A 21486-nucleotide genomic window follows, 5' to 3' on the forward strand; every position below is an offset into this window, starting at 1 on the left:
AGAGAGAGAGAGAGAGAGAGAGAGAGAGAGGGGAAGGAGAAATAAATATTGGGAGATAAGGAGAGAGAGGGGGAAGGACAAAGAGTGAGAGGGAGGGTGGGACAACGAGGACGGGTGCGAGAGAGGGAAGGAGAGATTATGCATAGGGAGGGTGCGAGAGGGAGAGTGCAAGGAAGGAGTGAGGGTAGAGGGTGGGAGAGGAAGGAGAGAGAGAGAAAGGAAAGAGGGTGGGAGAGGGGGGGAGAGAGGGAAGGAGAGAGGAAGGGATGGAGGGAAAGATAGAAAGAGTGAGAGAGAGAGAGAGAGGGAGGGAGAGAGGAAGGGATGGAGGGAGGGATGGAGGGAAAGATAGAAAGAGTGAGTGAGAGAGAGAGAGAGAGAGGGAGAGATTATGCATGGGGAGAGTGAGAGAGGGAGCGGGAGAAGGTAAGTAAGGAGAGAGGGAAGAGGGTGGGAGAGGGAGAAACAAAGAACGAGAGGAAGGAGAGAGGGAAGAGAGATGAAGAGGGAGAAGGAAAGAGAGAGAGGGAGAGAGACAGATAGAGGGAGAGATTATGCATAGGGAGGTTGGGAGGAGGGAGAGGGAGTGAGAGGGGAAAGATGGTGGGAGAGGGAGAGAAATGAAATGAAATGTTATATTAACGTCTTCAAAAGGCCAAAGTGACCTATGAGACCAAAGTTACAACCATGTGACATCTAATACACTGTCTGGAAAAGAAAAGAAAGAACTGAAGGTAAGTATCTAGCCCTACAATACATCAGTAGGGAGCATCCGGAAGCAGCAACTAGGGATAGTGGGAAGCTAATGCTACTAGTCAAAATGGGGTACATGAGAGAGAGAGAGAGAGAGAGAGAGAGAGAGAGAGAGAGAGAGAGAAGGGAGGAGCTAAATTGGGCTAGAGGGGAGAAAGTGGGTTGGGTCTTCTAGAGGTGGTGGTGGAGGCTGTAGGAGGTCGTGTGGTGGGTTGGGCTGAAGGAGGGCTAAAGGTAGTGGTGGATGGAGTGGAGAGAAAATGTCCACGTTTTTAAGAGATAAGAGTTGCCATTAAAATCTCACTCCACCAAGTTCCCTCAAAAAACACACTCCATACTCTCCTCCCCTTGTATGGGACACACTTACCAGTGATGGGAATTTGGACACTCAACTTATGGCCAAAAATCAGCCCATAGTTACTACCATAGCAAATGCTAAAAATCAACACAACCAGTAATGTCACATGTTACACCCATTGAACAGGCATGCATTGATGACCCACTGAAAGAAGAAAGGATAGCAATTAAGTAGGCAAAGCTGATGCTTTGTTGTCTTTGCAAACCTTGTGGGATAGCAATGTAGTGGCTCTATCGGCAGGTAGAATGCATGCTAATTCTCACCATGCATCTTGGCATTATGTCGATCATGCTCTTATGGAGCAAGTTGTGTAACAAAGAAGAACCGATTTCATTTGAATAAGCGTAAGTGAATAAAAATTGGTGGATGCACACCATGTAGCAAGAATATGATTGTTTTGAATAATGGCACTTGGGATTAGTTGACTTGTCTTTCAGTAAGAAATCTACTGGTACAAAGTGGATCTATAAGATCAAAAGAAAGTCTGATGATAGCATTGATTACTACAAAGCAAGACTTTTAGCAAAGGGCTATGCACAACATAAAAACATAGATTACAATGAAACCAACTTTGTTATGGCCAGCAAAAGTGCAACTCCAACAAGGTGTTAACCACTTGCGTGACTACACACATATAGCTCCATGTATGTTTACAATAACACAAGATGAACATGACTTGATTCTTCACGTTAAAGAACAACAACACACACCAAGACAGCTCAAAGCTAAAGCTCTGATACCATGTAAGAAAATGGATAATCAATGGGAGAGAAGAGAAGAGAGAGAAACACTTGATTTTATAAGAACACACTCACTCTTGCACAAGAGAGAGAGAGTAGAACACAAGGGAGCTTGTTTCATGTTGATTGCACTTATAAATAATGTTACATGAGGGTCCTTTATATAGGAAACTAGACATAGTCTCAAAATAATGTTACATGAGGGTCCTTTATATAAGAAACTAGATCTAGCCTCAAAGTGTGTGCACTAAAGTGTATTCACACTAACCTTATACTTAATTAAAAGACTACTCACATGCCTATAAATATAACACTTATGTATGCGGATGTCCCCTTAAGAAGGCTCACGAGTGGAGATGCACTGTAAACCCTACATCCACAACATGATTTGGTGTCTTTCCCTTGGAAAAGTGGTCAGCTCATGATCCCCTTTCCACCACTCCTCTCCCTCGAATCTCCACCGTGCTTCCTCTCCCTCTAATATTGTACCATGATGAGGTCAAGAAGCTCATATCTACCCACCCATTGAGCCAGCTCCAGCTCCAGCTCCTGCTCCTCCACAACATCCCCCATGCCTCCTCTCCTTCCTCTTGATCCCATGATTAGGTTTGGCACACTGCATTGACTATGTCTATATGGGCAACCCTGTGATCCAATTTTGAGGTGACAATTCCCCTCTCCTACCTTTGTGTTTGGATCCCTCAAGTCGATAACCCTTCAACGCCTAGGTCATGCCTCTTCTCCAATAGTTCTAGGGGTCATACCATCTTGGAGTAGTGGTGGGGCATCACTGCCAACCTATGCGTAATGCTTGTAGTGGTGGGAGCATCACTGCCAATCTATGTATGATGCTTGTAGTGGTGGGAGCATCACCACCAATCTCTGCATGATGCTCATAGTAGCGGGTGTCTATTGAGGTCATAATGTGCTTTGTTGCCCCCAAGGTGGCTAATCACTCACAAACCCCACGAGCAAGTCATTATGGAGTTATGGAGATAATGACTCACTCTAGCATGTAACCTATTTGGCAATGTACTAAGTTTATTAAAGCTAGCACCATCTTGTCTCCTAGGCCACCATCCCATGTGGATACAAGGAGGTGGCCAAGTGCTGGAATTGCCATTCCTTGTACTAACCAATGCTTGAGCATTACAATGTGAGGTTGAATTTTTGATATCAACCCCCCCCTTAATGTGCACAAAAAGGTGAACTACCACTATGGCCCAACCTTTTTGAACATGATAAGCTCGCATGCAGAGTGAGTAAATCTCAATGTGTTTTGTGTAAGAATGGGCTATAGGATTTTGATTAATGGCCATGCAACCCTAGTTATTGCATTGTAACTCTATCAATGTCCATGCAACTCTAGTTATTACATTGTAACATTTTGGGTTGCATTTGCACCACTCCCATATCTTCAAGAATCCTCCTTAGCCACGATGCCTCACATGAGCAACAAGTTAATCCTTTTATCCCACTCCAAGTTATGTATAGTGAATAACCCACCTAAGGAAATTACTTTAGTATAGATAAGCTTTTGGAAGCTATAAGCCAAGAGCGAGAATCGATGAAGCATGCAAATTTGACAGCGAGTATTGGTCTTTAAATAAGTCACAGAGACTCTAGAAATAGAAGTATGCACATCATCAGTAAGGGACAAATTTCATAGCTGCCAAATAAATGAAGCGTGCAGAAGGCAAAGGAGAAGGAATCACCACGAGCGACAAGAAGGATTTGCAGTAGAACAATCAATTGAATAAGGACAGGATAAAAATTAGAACATGACAAGCATGGAGATATATGACTACAAAGACGAGATGAACATAAAACTGGAAAAGAAACGAAGGTTGCAGAACATCACATGCAAATTTACCGACAACAACAATTTGTCTGAGTGATCCGGCACAACAGAAACTAAAATACATGACGTACAGCTGAAGATGAGCGATAAAGAACACGGCATATGCAACCGGCACATGTATACCACCGCAAACGAAGATCGAGGAGACAAAAGTGCCATGTAGAAATGAAGAGAACACCCGAGAGACGATGGCGCCATGCAGATGTCGATTTTTGGCACGAAGGGTGCAGAACACCACATGCAAAATGACCGACACCAACAATTCGTTAGAGCGATCCGGCGGCACAACAGAAACTACAACACACGACATACAACTGTAGACGAGAGATAAAGAACACGGCATATGCAACCGGCACCTGTAAATGAAGAACTAGGAGACAAAAGTGCCATGCAGAAATGAAGAAAACACCTGAGAGATGATCGTGCCATGGAGATGTGCCCGTGGCCGACTTTTGACCTTATTTTTACATATTAGCCAAAGCTATGTGCCTTATATTTTTACCATAATTTTCGGTATCAAAAAAGGACAGGCAAAATGTAAAGGTTTCTGGATGGCATTCGTGGGTGTACCCGCGTTCGTCTTATTTAATATGATATAAGAAAAGAATAAGAAAGGTGCATCGTCGTCTTTGAGAACCTCTTTGCGGACTCCCGCGTTCGTGCGTACAAACACATGGGAGCTGGGCGACGCACAGAAACCTACGCGGGTCCTCACCCCACTGCGGCTTCTCCTTCTAACGCAACAAACTTTCTTCACCTCCCTGTCGGCGACCTTGCGTCGGTCATCTTCGGCTGCAAGCACGCAACCTATGACGAGTGCGTCCAACAGCTCATCTTCGGTTAGTCCCCTTTCCTAACCCTATCCCCTTCGCAAATGCATGACACCTTTGTCCATTGATCGCAACCCTTCATGTGTATATAGGCCTCCCCTATGCCCACATCAGCTACGTTGAGAAGGTTCAACCTGGCATGCCTTTGTTCCTCTTTAACTACAGTGACCGCAAACTTCATGGGATATTTGAAGCAGATAGCCGTGGAGAGCTCAACATCAATCCTTATGGCTGGACCCCTAATGGCTCTGGCAAAACACAATATCCAGCGCAGGTATTTCCTGCCTTTCTTTGTCGTATCTGCCTTACTTTATAGCAATGCAGTATGAGAAACTTAAACCATTCAAAATGCCATTGGCATACCATGTGTGATGCCCACACATTTACATCCAAGGTTTTGTTAACAACTGCAGCATGAAACAGGTACAGCACCAGTACAGTTCAGTTCAGCAGTTGGGTACAACAGGTACAGTACTGTTCAACAGTTGGGCACGACAGTGCTGCAGCAAGTACAACAGCCGGTACAGAAGGTGCTGTCGGGTACAGCAGTACAGTACAGCAAGTACAGAAGGTACAGCTGTATTGCATCAATGGGAGCCCTTGAGTGATGGTCGACTTGCAGATTTGAGAAGAGAGATGATGCGCCCACTTCCAAATGTGCGTGTGAGAGGGAGAGCAATCGTGGAATGGGCTCCATAGCCCAACTTTAATGGTGGGCACCTCCTCTTAGTGCCCACACACTAATGTGTGTTTACATGGTCAAAAGGGTGCCCAAAGGTTGGGTTGCCCATACAGAGGCCTCTTGGGTCCCAAGCATTGGTGGGTGTATTGTGACATTGTTTGTGGCATGTGAATAGGTGGTAAGTATTAATCTAAACCTTTGTTTATTATTACTAAGGTTTTATAACCTTAGCTGTTGGGCATTCACACGGTTCACAGGTGGGCGTTCCCTGCTCGCGAAGTGGACACGTCATAGTTGGTAGTCACACGAAAACAAGGCACGCGAAATCAATTTCAAGCAAGCAGAGATGCATGCATGTGCATTATGCAATGGATATATCTCCCGTTCTTAGAACCTTTAAATAGCAGGTCTTCTGAGCATGGAACTCACTCAATGGGAAGCCTAAACTCGGATCCCCGACAGTGGGTTCAACGTCCTGGTCACACTATGCTTGACACGAGGCCTGGAGATGTAATTTGTTGAATCGACAAGAGACGCACAAGGCATGCACGAACTGAAAGATGTAGTTGAGACGACACCAGATGGGGTCCCAAATTACCCACTAAAAGGCCCGCCCTTGCAAGCAAGAGTATTTGCTTTATTTCTTCTGGAGAATTGAATACAAGTTGAACCGTGTCCACAAGACCGAGCGGACCAACTAACGGATTGACTGCCAAACGCAAGGACAAAGTGACCGAACACCGAGCAGAACTGCGCATAAGCTGCAAGCGATTGTGAAGCTATCTTTGAAGAGAATACACCGGCCCGAGATTGAGGGTTGGTGTACTGAGAACTTTGGAAGAGGCTGAGCTTTTGATGCTTTTGGCTTGAAAGGACATAGAATGCTGAAAAGTATTCAAAGGTTGGAGGCCTAACCACACATGCTTGACTGCTGTTGAGAACTCTGATTTTTAATTGATGATTTTATCGACTAAGGTTGCTTGTCTTTTATATGTCCATTGGAAGCTCGTCGGGTGGCTTATGATGCTATCAGCATGTGTATTATTTGCCACGATTGAATAAATAGCATTAAGTGCTGATTCTAGTCGTGGGCTCTCTTGGTTGCTGGTCGTGTCATGTACACAGTGTGTATCTACCGTGTGCTACACGCACACAAGACTAGCTTCGAGGTATGGAGAAGCTTGGAGCTAGGGAGGCTGATTGGCGAGCTGAGTTAGGGATAGACTAACGGGCGAGCACCCAAGTATGGACGGGCGGTCGCCCAAGTGTGGACGCCCGATGATCGGCCAAGAGCCTATAAAAGGGTGGCTAAGGTTAGTCATTAGTTCATAGAGTCTCGCGTGTTTTTGGGAGAGCTCTATGGTCAGGAGCCTAGATCCAGTGCAGACGTGCACCTGCTTTATGCAGCCCAGGCCGGCAAGAGTCTCGAGGCCCATGAGGATAGCTTCGTGGCGGTATGGGACGTCATGAGGTAGAGATTGGTCGGTACGTCCATCTAGTTAGCTTAGCTCGTGGCTCGGTGGGGATAACCAAGACTTGTGGGCTTGCCCACGGCTGCCAAGGTTGGGAGGTGAGTTAGGCCTGCACCCCCTTCACGTTTGTTTGGTTTGTTTGCAGGTTTCGAGTCTTGTACCAGGAGCGTTCTACGAGGAGATCTTATGGGGATTTGTGGACGCTCGATGACCGGCCAAGAGCCTATAAGAGGGTGGCCAAGGTTAGTCATTAGTTCATAGAGTCTTGTGTGTTTTTGTGAGAGCTCTATGGTCAGGAGCCTGGATCTAGTGCGGATGTGCACCTGCTTTTTGTAACCAAGGCCGACAGCAGTCTCGAGGCTCGCGAGGGTAGCTTCGTGGCGGTATGGGACGTTACGAGATAGAGATTGGTTGGTACGTCCATCTAGTTAGCTCAGTCGTGGCTCGGTGGGGATAGCCAAGACTTGTGGGCTTGCCCACGGCTGTCAAGGTTGGGAGGTGAGTCAGGCCTGCACCCCCTTCACGTTTGTTTGGTTTGTTTGCAGGTTTCGAGTCTTGTATCAGGAGTGTTCTACGAGGAGATCCTATGGGAATTTGACAGGCCGACTGCTGCCTAGGCTCTCACAAGGGCTGCTGACTGGGTTTACATGATGACTAAGGTATTTAATACCCATAGCAAGGCTGTCCCTCCTTGGGTAGGCCTTGGGGTTGCCCTTGCTACATGAATGCAACTAACATGCCTCTGATATATTCTACTCCTAAGGCTGTCATCTACATGTACCTACATGAAGACTACTTGCTGAATTCTCCAAAGTGGGTTAAGAGGATTGACCTGACACTGACCTGACATACCTCTAGCTTGGGAGACTGGCATACGTAGCTCATGCCTGACATGTCCTGGACTGGGGCTCACAAAGGGATCACGGCATTTGAGAAAATATCCTATCAAAGTACTACTTATGTACATGTTTCTTGCACTGTTGATTGAGCTAGTTTGTCACCGTGTACCACAATGCATGGGTGCACGTCACAAGATGTCCACCTTGGGTGTTAGGCAGAGAAGGCAAGTGACTTGCAGTGTAAGCTGGAATGGATACATGGCTGGTTGCTCTCTTTGTTCAAAGGGGATAAGGTTTGGGCGGTGGGCATTGAGCTTTGTCCTTCTCGATACATCAGTGTGCGAACACAGGGTGGTCATAATTTATAAGTGAGTTTTGGTCGTCCAAAACTTAATGAAGTGTGTAGACACTATTAATGCTAATTCCTAAGGCTAGGTTTTGACCGATACTTACCACCTGTCACATGCCACATAACCTAGTTAGCAAACACATTCATACTTACGGTTCATGGGTAGGTGTCCCCTTACCTTGAATTACACATTAGTCTAGAAGGCATGAAAACAACATGCAAATTCAATTTGCAGGCAAGCACATAAAGATGCCATTGGTATGGACAATCCCGATTCATGAGACTAATGGATCCGTATAGTCGTACGGATAGATGATGATGTGGCACTCTACAGCCAATGAAGGGGCTCTGAATCAACGGCCAACAACGAAAAACTCCATGGTTTGGTTCATGATCAAGAAGATGATTTCCAAGCTTCAACAGAGATGGCAACACCTTAAAGATGAAGAGGTTGTTCTCCAACTTGATGCTCAAGAGAGGCTCATGCTTCTTTTATATTCGAAGAGGGCCTTGCTTTTTGCCAAAAGCTCATCTGGTAACATTTCAATGTCTTTTCTTTGATGAATAGCTTTGTTGATGATACTTCTTCATGGCTTGTCACATTGTGTTAGATAAAATAAATGCATACTTACCTCTTGCAAAAATTAGATAGAAGCTAGTCAACAAACAAGTATGCATCATTCGCGTCTACTAGGTATTCTAGGTACTGGCTAGATAGTTTGGAGCCTAGTGGACTATCACATGTCATAAATCCAAGCATTGTCCACACATAAAAAACAACACACAAAGTCAAAGAAATTCAAACATGCATCAGTATGCAATGCATAAGTAATGATCCTTTTGTTCATGGATTGTCTTGTCTCGTTTCATCGAAAATCGTGCCGAGCCATCTGGCTCCGAGGGAAACCGCTCAGACTTTCGCTCAAGGCCATCTGGTTACTAGGACTCCAAATGATCTGCACCTTACAAGATGGTTAAGCCACCACTTGCAACGACCGCCGGAGAATTCATCAATAGTCATTTGGGCCATCTAGTCACATTGACCACCCGACTATGAAATCCAATACAATCATCTGGGCCATCTGGTCACAATGACGGCCCGACTACGAAGTCCAATACAGTCATCTAGGCCATTTGGTTGCAATGACCGCCCAACTATAAAGTCCAATATAGTCATCTTGGCCATTTGGTCGCAATGACCGCTCGACTACGAAGTCCAATACAGTCATTTGGTCGTAATGATCGCCTGACTGCGAAATCCAAAAGTCATCTGGGCCATCTAGTCGCAATGACTGCCCGACTGCGAAGTCCCAGATATTTGGCATCGTTGTTGTCAATGGGTCTTCTGGCATCGTTGCCTTCCATATTCAAATCTTGCTCCTTGGGCTATCAGGCATCGTTGCCACCCAACTAGAGCATGTCCAAGTAACTGATCAAACGTTTATGCCTGTACTTTAAATACATATGGACCAACTGTTTCCTCATAAGCTCAAAGAATATCTAGGTAGTCCTTGAAGTACTCTTTTGGCATCCATTTCGCATCCATAAGCAAATAATTCTTAAACTTCAAGAGGAATTTCTTGACTGCTGTCTTTCCTCTTTCTCTCACGGAATGGAATACAATCTGTTCCGGCTGGAAGATCTCTTCTTGTTCTTCCACTTCTGGTGGATCCTCCAAAACAGGTTCCTTTGGGAGGTAGTCTTGTATATGGCTTCAGTAAGTCAACATGGAAGGCATTATGTGTCCTCCATTTCGCATCCATAAGCGAATAATTCTTAAACTTCAAGAGGAATTTCCTGACCACTGTCTTTTCTCTTTTTTCTCACAAAATGGAGCACAATCTGTTCCAGCTGCAAGATCTCTTCTTGTTCTTCCACTTCTGGTGGATCCTCCAAAATAGGTTCTCAGGGAGTAGTCCTGTATATGGCTTCAATAAGTCGACATGGAAGACATTATGTGTTCTCCAATGATTTGAAAGGTCCAACCGATGACATACATGGGTGATCTTGGTATCCTGAAAAAGGTCCAAATATCATCATTCTCTAACTTTGGCAATCCAAAGATAAAATCCATAGCAATACTCTCCCATAGAACATTCAATGGGTGCAATAATCTTGCTGGTGTTTGTTGATCAAACCTGACCTTTTGACAAACCAAACATTCTTGAATCATAATGTAACATGCGGAAGCTTCGGGGGAGATTGGTAACTTCAATGCTTAGAAATCAGCACACTTTTCATGACGGAATTAATGCACAAAACTGAATGAAGATGTGCAGAAAATAGAGAGAGAGGGGGAGAGAGGAGAGGACACAGTATTGGGTCCCAAACACCTTCTGTAGGGCCCCCACCACGAATGGTGTATTTGCTTTATTAGAATGATGTAAATCTGAAAAGAAAATACAGGAAAACTTGATTTTTCTTGGCTGAGATAACTCTGCCCTTGACCTGCAGTCCTTGGTTGTCCTGGCCCTTGATTGCCTTAGCACGTGGTGAATTATGAGAACACAATGGGATTGTGGCTCATCTATTTATACTACTCCAAATAAGTAGTCGGCCAGCTTAAGTCTAGGCGGCCAGCTTTAATTCTGCCCACGACTAAAAATAGCATTAAATGCTAGATAATTCCCATAAACTGCTGCGCATCAGTCCCTTGATGGCTGGGCACTAGGCGCTTGATTCCCTAGGGGCTGGGCACTGAATCCCTTTTGTTTTGAGGGCTGGGCAGCCTGTGTGGGCTGCCCCACACTTGCCCTACAGTATCATAATGCTGGATGTGCTGTCGGCTGCCCCTGGGGCTGTCCTATAGCCCCTCCAGGGTGATGGGTTCAGCCAGGGCCTTCCTGGCCCTCATGGGGGTGGTTTTACACTATCCCCATGCCCACACAAGGACTTGGGGCAGCCCTATGGGCTGGCCCTTTTTCCTAAAAGCAAACCCTAACTACCTACACAATGATCTGGCATCCAGTACCATACCAGATACACAGAATCACTGACATCATTCCAGAGGGAGACTCACAGCGCGGACTGGCACTGTTTCATGTGCAGGACAATGCACACCTGACCTCGGACGACTGGGATGGATCCCTGGTCGACTCGTCCCGGACTGGGCTCACATGGGACCAGTTTACCATCCCATCTGTACAGATATGTCTACGTGGCATCCAAGTGCGGGATGCACGTGACACATAAAGTTCAATGTCCTTTCTCACAGTAGGCCAATAGAAGTAGCTCTCCAAGGCTTGAAGTGTAGTGAAGGTGTCTCTATGTCCCATGTGGGGAGGAGCATGGCACTTTTCCATTGCTTTGGCCTCAATTCCTTGTGTCACACATAACTTGGGTTTGCATCATAAGAAAACCCTACACTTGATGACGTAAAAAGCCACCAAATCCCTATTCTGCAATCTGTTCCAAAACATCTTTGAAATCCTCTTTGGTAGCATAAGTATCCTTCATCAAAGTGAAATCCATATGGTAACCCATAGAAACCGCATGGCTCAAGGGTCTCCGAGATAATGCATCTGCTTCCTTGTTGTCTTTGCTTCATAGGCCACAACATGGCCTGCTTGGTTCAAGACTGCTCTAATGTAATCTCATCATGTTCAACCACAAAAAGGTCTAGAATAACCAACTCTGGTCCTTTGCTAGCATAAAGTCTCAATGCTTCAAAAGGGTTTTGTTTTAGCTTTGGTCCACAAAGAATCCACGGCTTTATTTATCGAAACATGCAATGGGCTAAGCTTCACTACAAACCATTCGTCGAACTTCTTGGCATGATGTCAATCTAATGAACTTCCGATCTCTCTGGCTTCTTTGCCTTCCTTTCCCTTACCTGTCTTGAGGAAACTGCATCTGAGAGAGCAGCCCTTAAGGATAGCTTTCCTGTTTCCTCCACGGGAAGTAGACTTGATGGCTCCATATCCTTCCCAAATGGTGACTCCTTTGGCTTGAAGATAAGCTTTAGCAGCTTCAACCCCTTCGGCTTCGGTGGCTTGATTCTTGATGAAATCTTCAAATATTCGAGCTCTTCTTTGGTCCTTTTCCTTCTTGGCTCTCCAAGCTAGGAATTCTTCATCTTGAAGAAACTATATGAACTGTTGAAAGTCATGGTACTTTTTTGATGCCATGGCCGTGGTCTAATGAGTAATGGATCGACGACCTTGGTTCCCATCTTGAAGTCCTGTATTGGCCTCATAGTTGTTCCTATCATTAGACCCTTGGTCTCCCTCTGCTGTCAACATGGCTCTGTCACCCCAAGAAAGTTTCTTCAAGAGAAATCTTGCTTTGATACCACTGTAAGCCCAGCGAGGCATGCTGTGACAGACTCAATCACGTGTCCAGGAGATAGAGATATAGAGAGGGGAGAGAGAGAGAGAAGGTAATAGGGATCTTGCACAGTACACCACACTGAGCGGGGAACAGGCTCCGTCCCCTTTCTAGAATTTATTTAGGAACAATCGACGGGCATGTTGGCCAGGATCAATACAATCAATGAATACAAAACAAACAAATATGCCGATGTAGGATATCTAAGTCGATGTCGAGGCACGACATCTCTGATGCCGAGCACACCACATGGATGACCCACAAGAATCTCTCACCGAGCTAGTACTAGATCCAGTATCCAGGTCTAGGTCCAGGTCCAGGTCCAAATCCAAATCCAAATCCAAGTCCAAGTTCTAGTTCCAATCCAATGATCAAGTCTAAGTCTAGATCCAAGCCCAAGTTCAAGTCCAAGAATCACTCGCTCATCCCATGAGTAATCTCCACAACTCTTATAGCCTTGTCGATGAAGAAAACCATGGAAAAGCTCTTTCTGGTAAGAAAATTGATATAAAACCTGTTTTAATTGTTTTCGGGTGAAAAAACCTCCAAAAAATAGTTTTTAGGGTTTTTCTGAAAATTTTCGCCCGTACGGCTTTGCACATGTCCGTACAGTTTCGCATGGCTGTACGGATCCGTCTAGTTGTACGGACAGATGATGATGTGGAACTACAGCCGACGAAGGGGCTCTGAATCAGCGGGCAACGATGAAAAACTCCATGGTTTGGTTCATGATCAAGGTGGTGATTTCCAAGCTTCAATGGAGATGGCACAACACCTTAAAGATGAAGAGGTTGTTCTCCAACTTGATGCTCAAGAAAGGCTCATGTTTCTTTTATACTTGAAGAGGGCCCTGCTTTTACCAAAAGCTTATTTCTCTTTGCTTTTCTCTTTTTGCTTTTCAATAATAAAATATTACTCAACTTTTGTCAAAGTTATTTTGCTTTTTCCTTTCTAACTTCAGGGCCTTGCTTTTTGGCCCTGGAACTGCTTTTTGGAAAAGCGGCTTTTAGCTTTTTGGTCCCACTCGGTCTACTCTTGCCAGTGGTGCCCCTGGCTCATGGTCAACCTAGTTTGACTTTTTACTTTTTCTTGCTTTTTGATGAAAACTGGTGCTTTTTCTTAATCAAACCTTATGGACTTTGTCTCCATGTCTTCTTCCACTTGTCTGGTGTTCGGGCATGGGTTTCATCATGTGAAATAGAGCTAGGAGGGCCAAATAGTTATTACAGCTGTTTACTGTTTGACAGGTTTTGGGCAGCCCTCTCTTTGTCTTGGAATGAGGGTTTAGTCTTATTGGATCAACTCAACTTGAGTTTCAATTGCTCGGTGGTGGCGGCTGCAATTAGTTGCTATAATGTGTGACCAGGATACATTTGTAGTCCCGCTTTGAACACGGGTAGTAATCTCGATTGAAACCTTCTCTTCCTTTCTGCCTCTAGGACATGCATAAATGGAGACACCTCCAAAAGCACTTTCCAAAACTTGTGCACATATGCATTCACCGTTTCCCCTTCATTCTGCGTCACCCAATCTCACTTCTCATTTAATGCATTGGGAGGCAAAAAAGGGGCATAAAACCTTTCCGTGAGCTCTTCCCATGATTTAACAGAATTTGGTGAGAGCTTCTTAGTAAGCCAGCAATGAGCAGCAATACCTTTCATGAACATGCTTACATGCTGGATCATGGATTTCTGAGTGAAATCCTCATCACTAAACAATATCAAACTGGGCAATAAAAGCAAGTAACTTTGATGTATCATATTCTCCATGAAATGTATCAAACTTCACAGGTTTGTCTCTGGCTTTGAAGTCACGATCTTTGATGCATTAGCCTGCATCTCAACATGTTTTCTAGCATGTATGTCCATTGGGATAGCCCCTGTGATTGGCATCGTTTTAGGAACAAAAGGTGATGCATTTAGCATAGAAACATGTGTGTGTGTGTGTGTGGAGTGCGTGTGTGAGTATATCTTGATATAGAGTTCTACACCCACTATTGGGCACTGATGATGTTAGTGTGGATGTCGTAGTATCTAGTCCATACTATGCATAATGGAGTTGATAGTTATATAGTCTTGTGGGTTGACTACCATGAGTATATAACATGCACGTTAATTCAGTCGTATTAGCGGACATGCAGATTTCACATTGTGAAGTTTTCGTCCGAGTTGCGGCCAGTTGATATTGTGCTATTCTTTCTATCTTGAGTGGTGCATTTTTCCTATCAACTACTTATTTGCTGTACTAATTCTTTCTATTTGCTACCTCCCTTAGTGCTAGGCTTCATTATGGCTGAGTCTGCCGTGCATCTTCGGAGGTTTGATAGAAACTCAGTACAAAGGGCTTTGTGTGAATATATGCTCTTATGTGTGTGTGTGTGTGTGTGTGTGTGTGTGTGTGGAGTGTGTGTGAGAGCATATCTTGATACAGTGTTCTACACCCACTATTGGGCACTGATGACGTTAGTGGGGATGTTGCAGTATCTAGTCCATACTATGCATAATGGAGTTGATAGTTATATAGTCTTGTGGGTTGACTACCATGAGTATATAACATGCACGTTCCTAAAAGGTGAATTTGGGCATGTTCCTGGATTCATCTAGGTATATAATTTAGCCGTATTAGCGGACATGCAAATTCCACATTGTGAAGTTTTCGTCTGAGTCGCAGCCAGTTGATATTATGCTATTCTTTCTATCTTAAGTGGTGCATTTACCCTATCAACTACTTATTTGCTATACTAATTCTTTCTATTTGCTACTTCCCTTAGTGCTAGGCTTCATTATGGGTGAGTCTGCCCTGCATCTTTAGAGGTTTGACAGAAACTCAGTACAAAGGGCTTTGTGTGAATATATGCTCTTATGTGTGTGTGTGTGTGTGTGTGTGAGCATATCTTGATACAGAGTTCTACACCCGCTATTGGGCACTGATGACCTTAGTGGGGATGTCGTAGTATCTAGTCCATACTATGCATAATGGAGTTGATAGTTATATAGTCTTGTGGGTTGACTACCATGAGTATATAACATGCATGTTCCTAAAAGGTGAATTTGGGCATGTTCTTGGATTCATCTAGGTATATATATATATATAGAAACATGTGCTCTGTAAGCATGAGGCAAGGCTGGCCCCTCAACACACATTGGTGCATTTTCATCCATCTTCTCCCTCACGAGCACACTTGAGGGCATGAGTAGCATGAGAGATACGCGGAATACTTGCACCAACAGAAAATTGCAGGCCATGTTGCATGTGTTGTGCATGCACATTTTCAGATGGCAATGGCATTGGACATACATTTTGACCACTACCATAAACATTGCATCCTTCATGGGCTACATAGGGTACACCTTCAAGGCGTGAAGTGGGTTTCTCTCTAATAGCATGAGGATTCATTCTCTTAAGACATGTTCTTGTTCAACCACGTGTGGGGATACCAAGACATGTGCGATGGTTGCCTTTTCTGCATATGCATCCTCGGTACGAGCCAAGTATGCACGTGTTGCATCCCACCACATGAGCTTGCTCTTCCTGTAAAGCATTGGATTCTTGGAAGCATGCATTGCATTGTCCACACCTCTTGTGTTGGCATCTTCAACATTCACTGTACGGCTGTCCATAGTGTTGTAAATGTATAGCTAGTGTTTGCGGTGATCGTCTTTCACGATAGAAGTGAAAGAGAACCGAATGCTCTGATACCAATGTAATTCCACTGGCTGGGTGTGGAATGCTTCGTTGAACACAATTCCAATCAGTACACCTAAATACACCAAAATTTAATGGCCAACAAACACAATACAAGATGTGATTTGCTGAATTGACAAGAGATGCACAATGAGCCGGAACGGCCGGCCCCTCCCTCAAGTAATGTTTATTGATCTTGGGAGAATCAAGTACATAGTCTCATGAGCATTTCTAACGATATTTCCATACCAATGTATATGAATACAATATTGCAAATAGTATGGTTGTCGGTGAATATCTGCAACTCACACTATGTTGCATGCGCGAAAGCCTTGCTGTACTGATCTACAACCCTAAGCATGATTAAGAACATTGATGCTAATTAACTCATGATTAAGACACAGAGGAGAGAGAAGAGGAGAGAGATTAGATGTCAGGTTTTCTTGTATTACTATGGTACAAAAGGGTAACTAGATGCTTATACATGATGTAGGCCTATGGTCAGCCCCATAGGGGTGACCTCATTTTTGAACTAGGAAATGCCCGGTTTCCATTGAAAATCTATCAAAGTGCTGGGTAGATTCGCGGGCCCCCTTCTACATATGCTGTACTGAGGCCATGTCTAAATGATGAATTATGAACTGAATGAATTTGCTGAAAATTGATTTATGCTTATATATGAGTGTAGAGTGCTGGTCGGCCAGCATCCATTAGTCGACCTATACTGATTGGACTTAAAATCTCCTTTTAATAATATAAATGCTGCGCTTTATTATATATGTTGCCGGCCAATAGCTTGGCATCTAGCCGCCTCTGCTGGCTGTTGATTGCCTGTCTACAGCCAGGCGACTGAGACCCCAACTTCCATGTGATGTGCTGATACTGGTGCTGCTGAATATGATGATGATGACGATGATCATGCTGATTCTGTGACTGCTGAGGATAACGATGATGATGAAGATGCTGATGGTAATGTTGCTATGGCTGATAAAACTTATGATGTAAATGTTGACTTAACTGCTGACTAAACAAGGATTAAGATTGTTCATGCTAAGGTTTAGCCATGGCACGGGCGTGCATGTGACACACTACCATCTCAAGTGTCTATGTTCCCTACCATCTGCTCTCTATTGTTGCACCAACACATGTTAGTAGCAATCATGTAGGATAAGAGAACACTACACCACAGGGTATGTGAACATGGAGTCCTGCTCCTCCCTCTTGCTACTTGCTTCCATAATTGAGCATTAAAGCTTACTAATTGCAAGTGGAGTCGATGGTAGTGGAAGTCTTTACAATGGAAGCGTTTGGAGTGTTGAAATCTTCAATCTGTCGTGATCCTTCGCGACAAAAGTCTTCAAGAGGATGAAGGGAACCCTGGGAAAGCTTCCCCTATGATTCAACTTGAGAAAGGAAGGCTGAAATTAGGGTTCTCAGCCAAAAGACCAGAAATTACAGCAAAAGAAAGGATTGTTTTGCTGAATTTCAGTTATTGGGAGTGTGTAGGAGAGTGAATCTCACTTGGAAACACTCTTGGAAGCTTGGAAAACACACTAGTAAGCTTGGATATGGAGTTGGGATTCGGGAAGGAGAAAGTGGATAAAATACAGCCAAAGAGCTTCATGAAGGAGGGCGCTAACTTCTAGAGAGAGAAGGAAGAGAGATAATGAGATGTTCACTCTGGGTGTCAGACAGAGAGGGCAAGTGACTTGTGGTGCAAGTTGGGACGGACACATGGTTGTTTGCTCTCTTTGTACAAAGGGGATAAGGTCTAGGCGGTGGGCATTGAGCTTTGTCCACCTTGGGACATTGGTGTGTGGGAACATAGGGCTGGTCATAATTTATAAGCGAGTTTTGGTCGCCGAAAACTTAATGAAGTGTGTACACACTCACTTCTAAATTAATGCTGATTCCTAAGGCTAGGTTTTGACCAATACTTACCACCTGTCACATGACACAAAACCATGTCAGGAGACAGTTTCACACGCACGGTTCACGGGCATGTGTCCCCTTAACCTGAACTACATATTAGTCAAGCAAGCATGAAAACAGCATGCAAATTCAATTTGCAGGCAAGCACATAAAGATGCTATACAATGCAACATTGGTATGGATGATCCCCGTTCATGAGACTATACTAAAATAGACGTGCTCCGAGAAAGTACACAAGGTGCTAGACCCAATGGAATACCAACCCAACAGGCATTTCTGAGCATGTACTCACAAGCATAAGTCCCAATGGAAAGCCAGTCCACAATATCACATGAGTGGTATCGATCCCCGGCATATGCAATTGCCATGGATGCCAGTCCAATGTATATACATAATGAGAAATCACGGGTGGATCAGTTGGGTGGCCAAATGGTTATAGGAACAACCCCTTAGAAGGATCATATGTAAGCAATGATGTGTAAAGGTGACACCTCTTAGGGACGCTTAGCATCATTCCTTGACATGTGCCATGTGTGGTGGCCACATATGCACACATTGTATAAGGGGGTCTCTCTTATAAAGAAGGCCATTATTATAATGGAACATATGTCTAATCTTTCCATCTAATCTCATTCCCTTGTTTATTGATCTTATGATTAATCCCTAGTTGCATCTTGTTAACCAAGTGCTAATCTAGTTTTAATATCCATCTTGGCCTAACAGTGGTATCAGAGGTATCCTGCCAACTCTCCCCGTCTTTGTCGAGCTGTCTTGCCACCTAGGTCTGCGCGCACCTGCCATTTCGCTCCTAGTTGCATGTGCTACATCTCCATCGGATTTCGTCTCCAATTTTTGCCCTAGCCCCCAGTGCTCATCACTGCCTATTTGCGTCACCATTGGCGGCGGACCTCGTGGATGTATAGCCACCAACGCCCAACCTTGGGGAAGCTCCACTTATCTTGTCAACGGGGGTATTGTAAAGAGAACAAACTCCGCTTGCCCATCGAACATCTCCCCCTGTGCTCACTTAGTCATAGTCACCACTTGGGTGAGTCATCCATGCAATGCCATGAGCATGAGGGTGTACCTATTGGTTCGTCCTTTTGGGGTTCTCCTAGCTTCTGCTACAACATTGGATGTCACGGCATAACATTTTTTTCTGCAAGAGGTATTGTGGGATTTTTGTTTGGGCTTTCTTTAAGATATTTTTCTTTTAGCATCCATAGGCACTCCAGATCTTGTGCACATATCTTGGAGCTTTGTTCTACTCACTCAAGTATACATCCTATTTTTTTGGTGTACTTTGGTGATGCATCTTTTATCTCATCATATTTGGATGTTGTATGTGCACATTCTTGTTTTCTCTTGTGTTTCTTGTAAGCTTTGAGTGCACGAAAGTTTTCATCCAAGGGGGGCTTCCTTGTTCACGGCACCTCATACTGCTTTGGGGAATCTTGTATTGTGAGGATGTCACAAGGAGCACCAGTTTCTGGCCTTTCTAGGTTTAGTGGATTCATGACGACCGAAGATTGTCTTGATGGTCCCAACTACTCAGTGTGGAGCTTCTGTCAAAATACGCAGCGGAGATGATAACCAAATCTGAGACCACAAGAGCAAGTAGAGTGCAGAAAATAGACAGCACAAGAGAAGGAGAGAGATAGGCGTGTAACTCTTTGCTATACACAAGATCCCGAATATGAAAACAAAGATACAATGATGTGGGGCCATGGGGCCATTTTATATGGCCCCATACATGCAGTCAGCCTGTGCAAGGGTAGCTAACTGGGCCTACATGTCCACGACCAGCCCCATCAAGCAGTCGGCCAGTTGCGCACTGTCGGCCAGTATGCAGGAGAGGTTGGGGACCAGAAGGGGTAGTCGGCCAGCATCCAGATCCTCTGACCAGCAGTCGGCTAGCATCTGGATCAGCCAGGGTGCAGAAAACTGCCTCCCACACCTGGTAAAAATAGGAAAAAATGGGAAAAAAATACCGGGAGTGAGGAAAAATGAGAAAACACCTACAAAGGGCGGGCACACCCACAACAGAGGCCCTGGTGTCTGATAAAGACAGGAGATGACTTCTAACACGCCCTCTCAGCTCCTGGCTGTCAAATCAACCCTAGGGAGCTGGAGTGCCGCTTGAGCGTAGCCTGAGGCAGAGACTTCGTGAAGAGGTTCGCCGCATTGTCCTCCGTCGTACAATAAAGTAGCAAGATGTCACCAGCCAAGATCTTCTCACGTACAAAGTGATATTGTATCTCTATGTGCTTGGTCCGGGCATGGAAGACCGGGTTCCGAGCAATGGATATACAACTTTGGTTATCACACTGGATGACTATGGGCTCCTTCTGTGGAAACCCAATCTCGCCTAGCAGCCTCCGCAGCCACACAACCTCGCAAGTAGCACCACAAGCAGCCCGGTACTCTGCCTCTGTCGAAGATAGGGCAATAGTTGGCTGTCTCTTACTGCTCCAAGAAACTGCTCCTGAGCCGAGGGTAAACCTGTAACCTGAAGTAGATCTCCTCGTGTCTGGATCTCCTCCCCAATTTGAGTCACTCCAACCTTGGAGTCTGACTCCATCCCCTCCTGTGTAAAAGAGTCCTAGATCCTTCGTACTCTGCAGATACCGCAAGATCCGCAATCCTGCGTCCCAATGAGACTTCAATGGCGTCTGCATAAAAGAGCTCAACAGCCCCACGGAGAAGCTCAAGTCCAATTTGGTGTTCAGCAACCAGATCAATGAACCAACCAACTTTCGATATTGCGAGGCATCAACTGGCTCACAAGGATCATTAACAGTTAACTTTGTATCTGGGTCCATCGGCGAAGTAATAGGCTTGCAGTTCTCCATCCCAAAGGCCTCAAGCAACTCATGAACATACCGCTGTTGAGAGACCAAAAACCCCCTCTAGGTCTGCCAGATCTCCAATCCCAAAAAGAAGTGGAGTAAGCCTAGGTCGGTCATCTCAAACTCCTTTGACAAGGCAGCCTTCGTCACGCCAATGTGCTCCACATGACCGCCGGTGAGAATGAGATCATCCACATAAAGGATGATAATCGTAACTAGGCCGCGTTCCCGAAAGAGATATAGGTTGGGATATGCAACCAATCTCTGAAAACCAGTCCGAACAAAGAAGGAATCAATCGTTTGATTCCAAGCCTTTGGAACCGTACAAGGCCTTCCGTATCCTGTAAACCATCCTTTCTGATCCTGGAACAACAAAGCCTGGAGGCTGCTCAACATACACCTCCTCTTGTAGGTCACCATTAAGGAATGCAGATTTTACATCCATTTGATACACGGGCCACCTCTGAGAAGAAGCAAGGGCTAGAACGGTCCGAATCGTGGTCAGCCGTGCTGTTGGTGTAAAGGTATCCTCGTAGTCGATGCCTGGCCGCTGAGCATAACCTTTAGCCACGAGTCTGGCTTTGTGTTTGTCCACTGACCCATCTGACGCATATTTGGTCTTAAAGACCCATTTGACACCAATGATTGACCGTTTCGACGGCCTCGGTACCAACTTCCATGTGTTGTTCTTCTCCATGGCATCAAGTTCCACGTGCATGGCTTTCCTCCAAGTATCCTGTGAAAGGGCTTCCTTACCGGAAGTGGGCTCCTTGTCCCGCATAATACGAGACATCAAAGCATAGTTTACTTG

General features: G+C 44.9%; 1 protein-coding gene across 2 annotated transcripts in view; it reads left to right on the forward strand.

Moving 5' to 3' along the window:
* Nucleotides 1-4280: 4280 nt before the first annotated feature.
* LOC147620491 (uncharacterized) overlaps nucleotides 4281-21486 on the forward strand; it is a 94406-nt gene continuing 77200 nt past the window's right edge. For both annotated transcript variants that reach the window (XM_086824714.1, XM_086824715.1), the window contains exons 1-2: nucleotides 4281-4551; nucleotides 4635-4816. In XM_086824714.1, the coding sequence (XP_086680840.1) occupies nucleotides 4386-4551; nucleotides 4635-4816 (348 nt within the window). In that variant the 5' untranslated portion in view covers nucleotides 4281-4385. The remainder of the gene's footprint in view (nucleotides 4552-4634; nucleotides 4817-21486) is intronic.

This window comes from Cibotium barometz, chromosome 31 (genome assembly GCF_041138505.1).
Source record: "Cibotium barometz isolate CiBa-2024 chromosome 31, ASM4113850v1, whole genome shotgun sequence".
In the NCBI taxonomy this organism is placed as follows: Eukaryota; Viridiplantae; Streptophyta; class Polypodiopsida; order Cyatheales; family Cibotiaceae; genus Cibotium; species Cibotium barometz.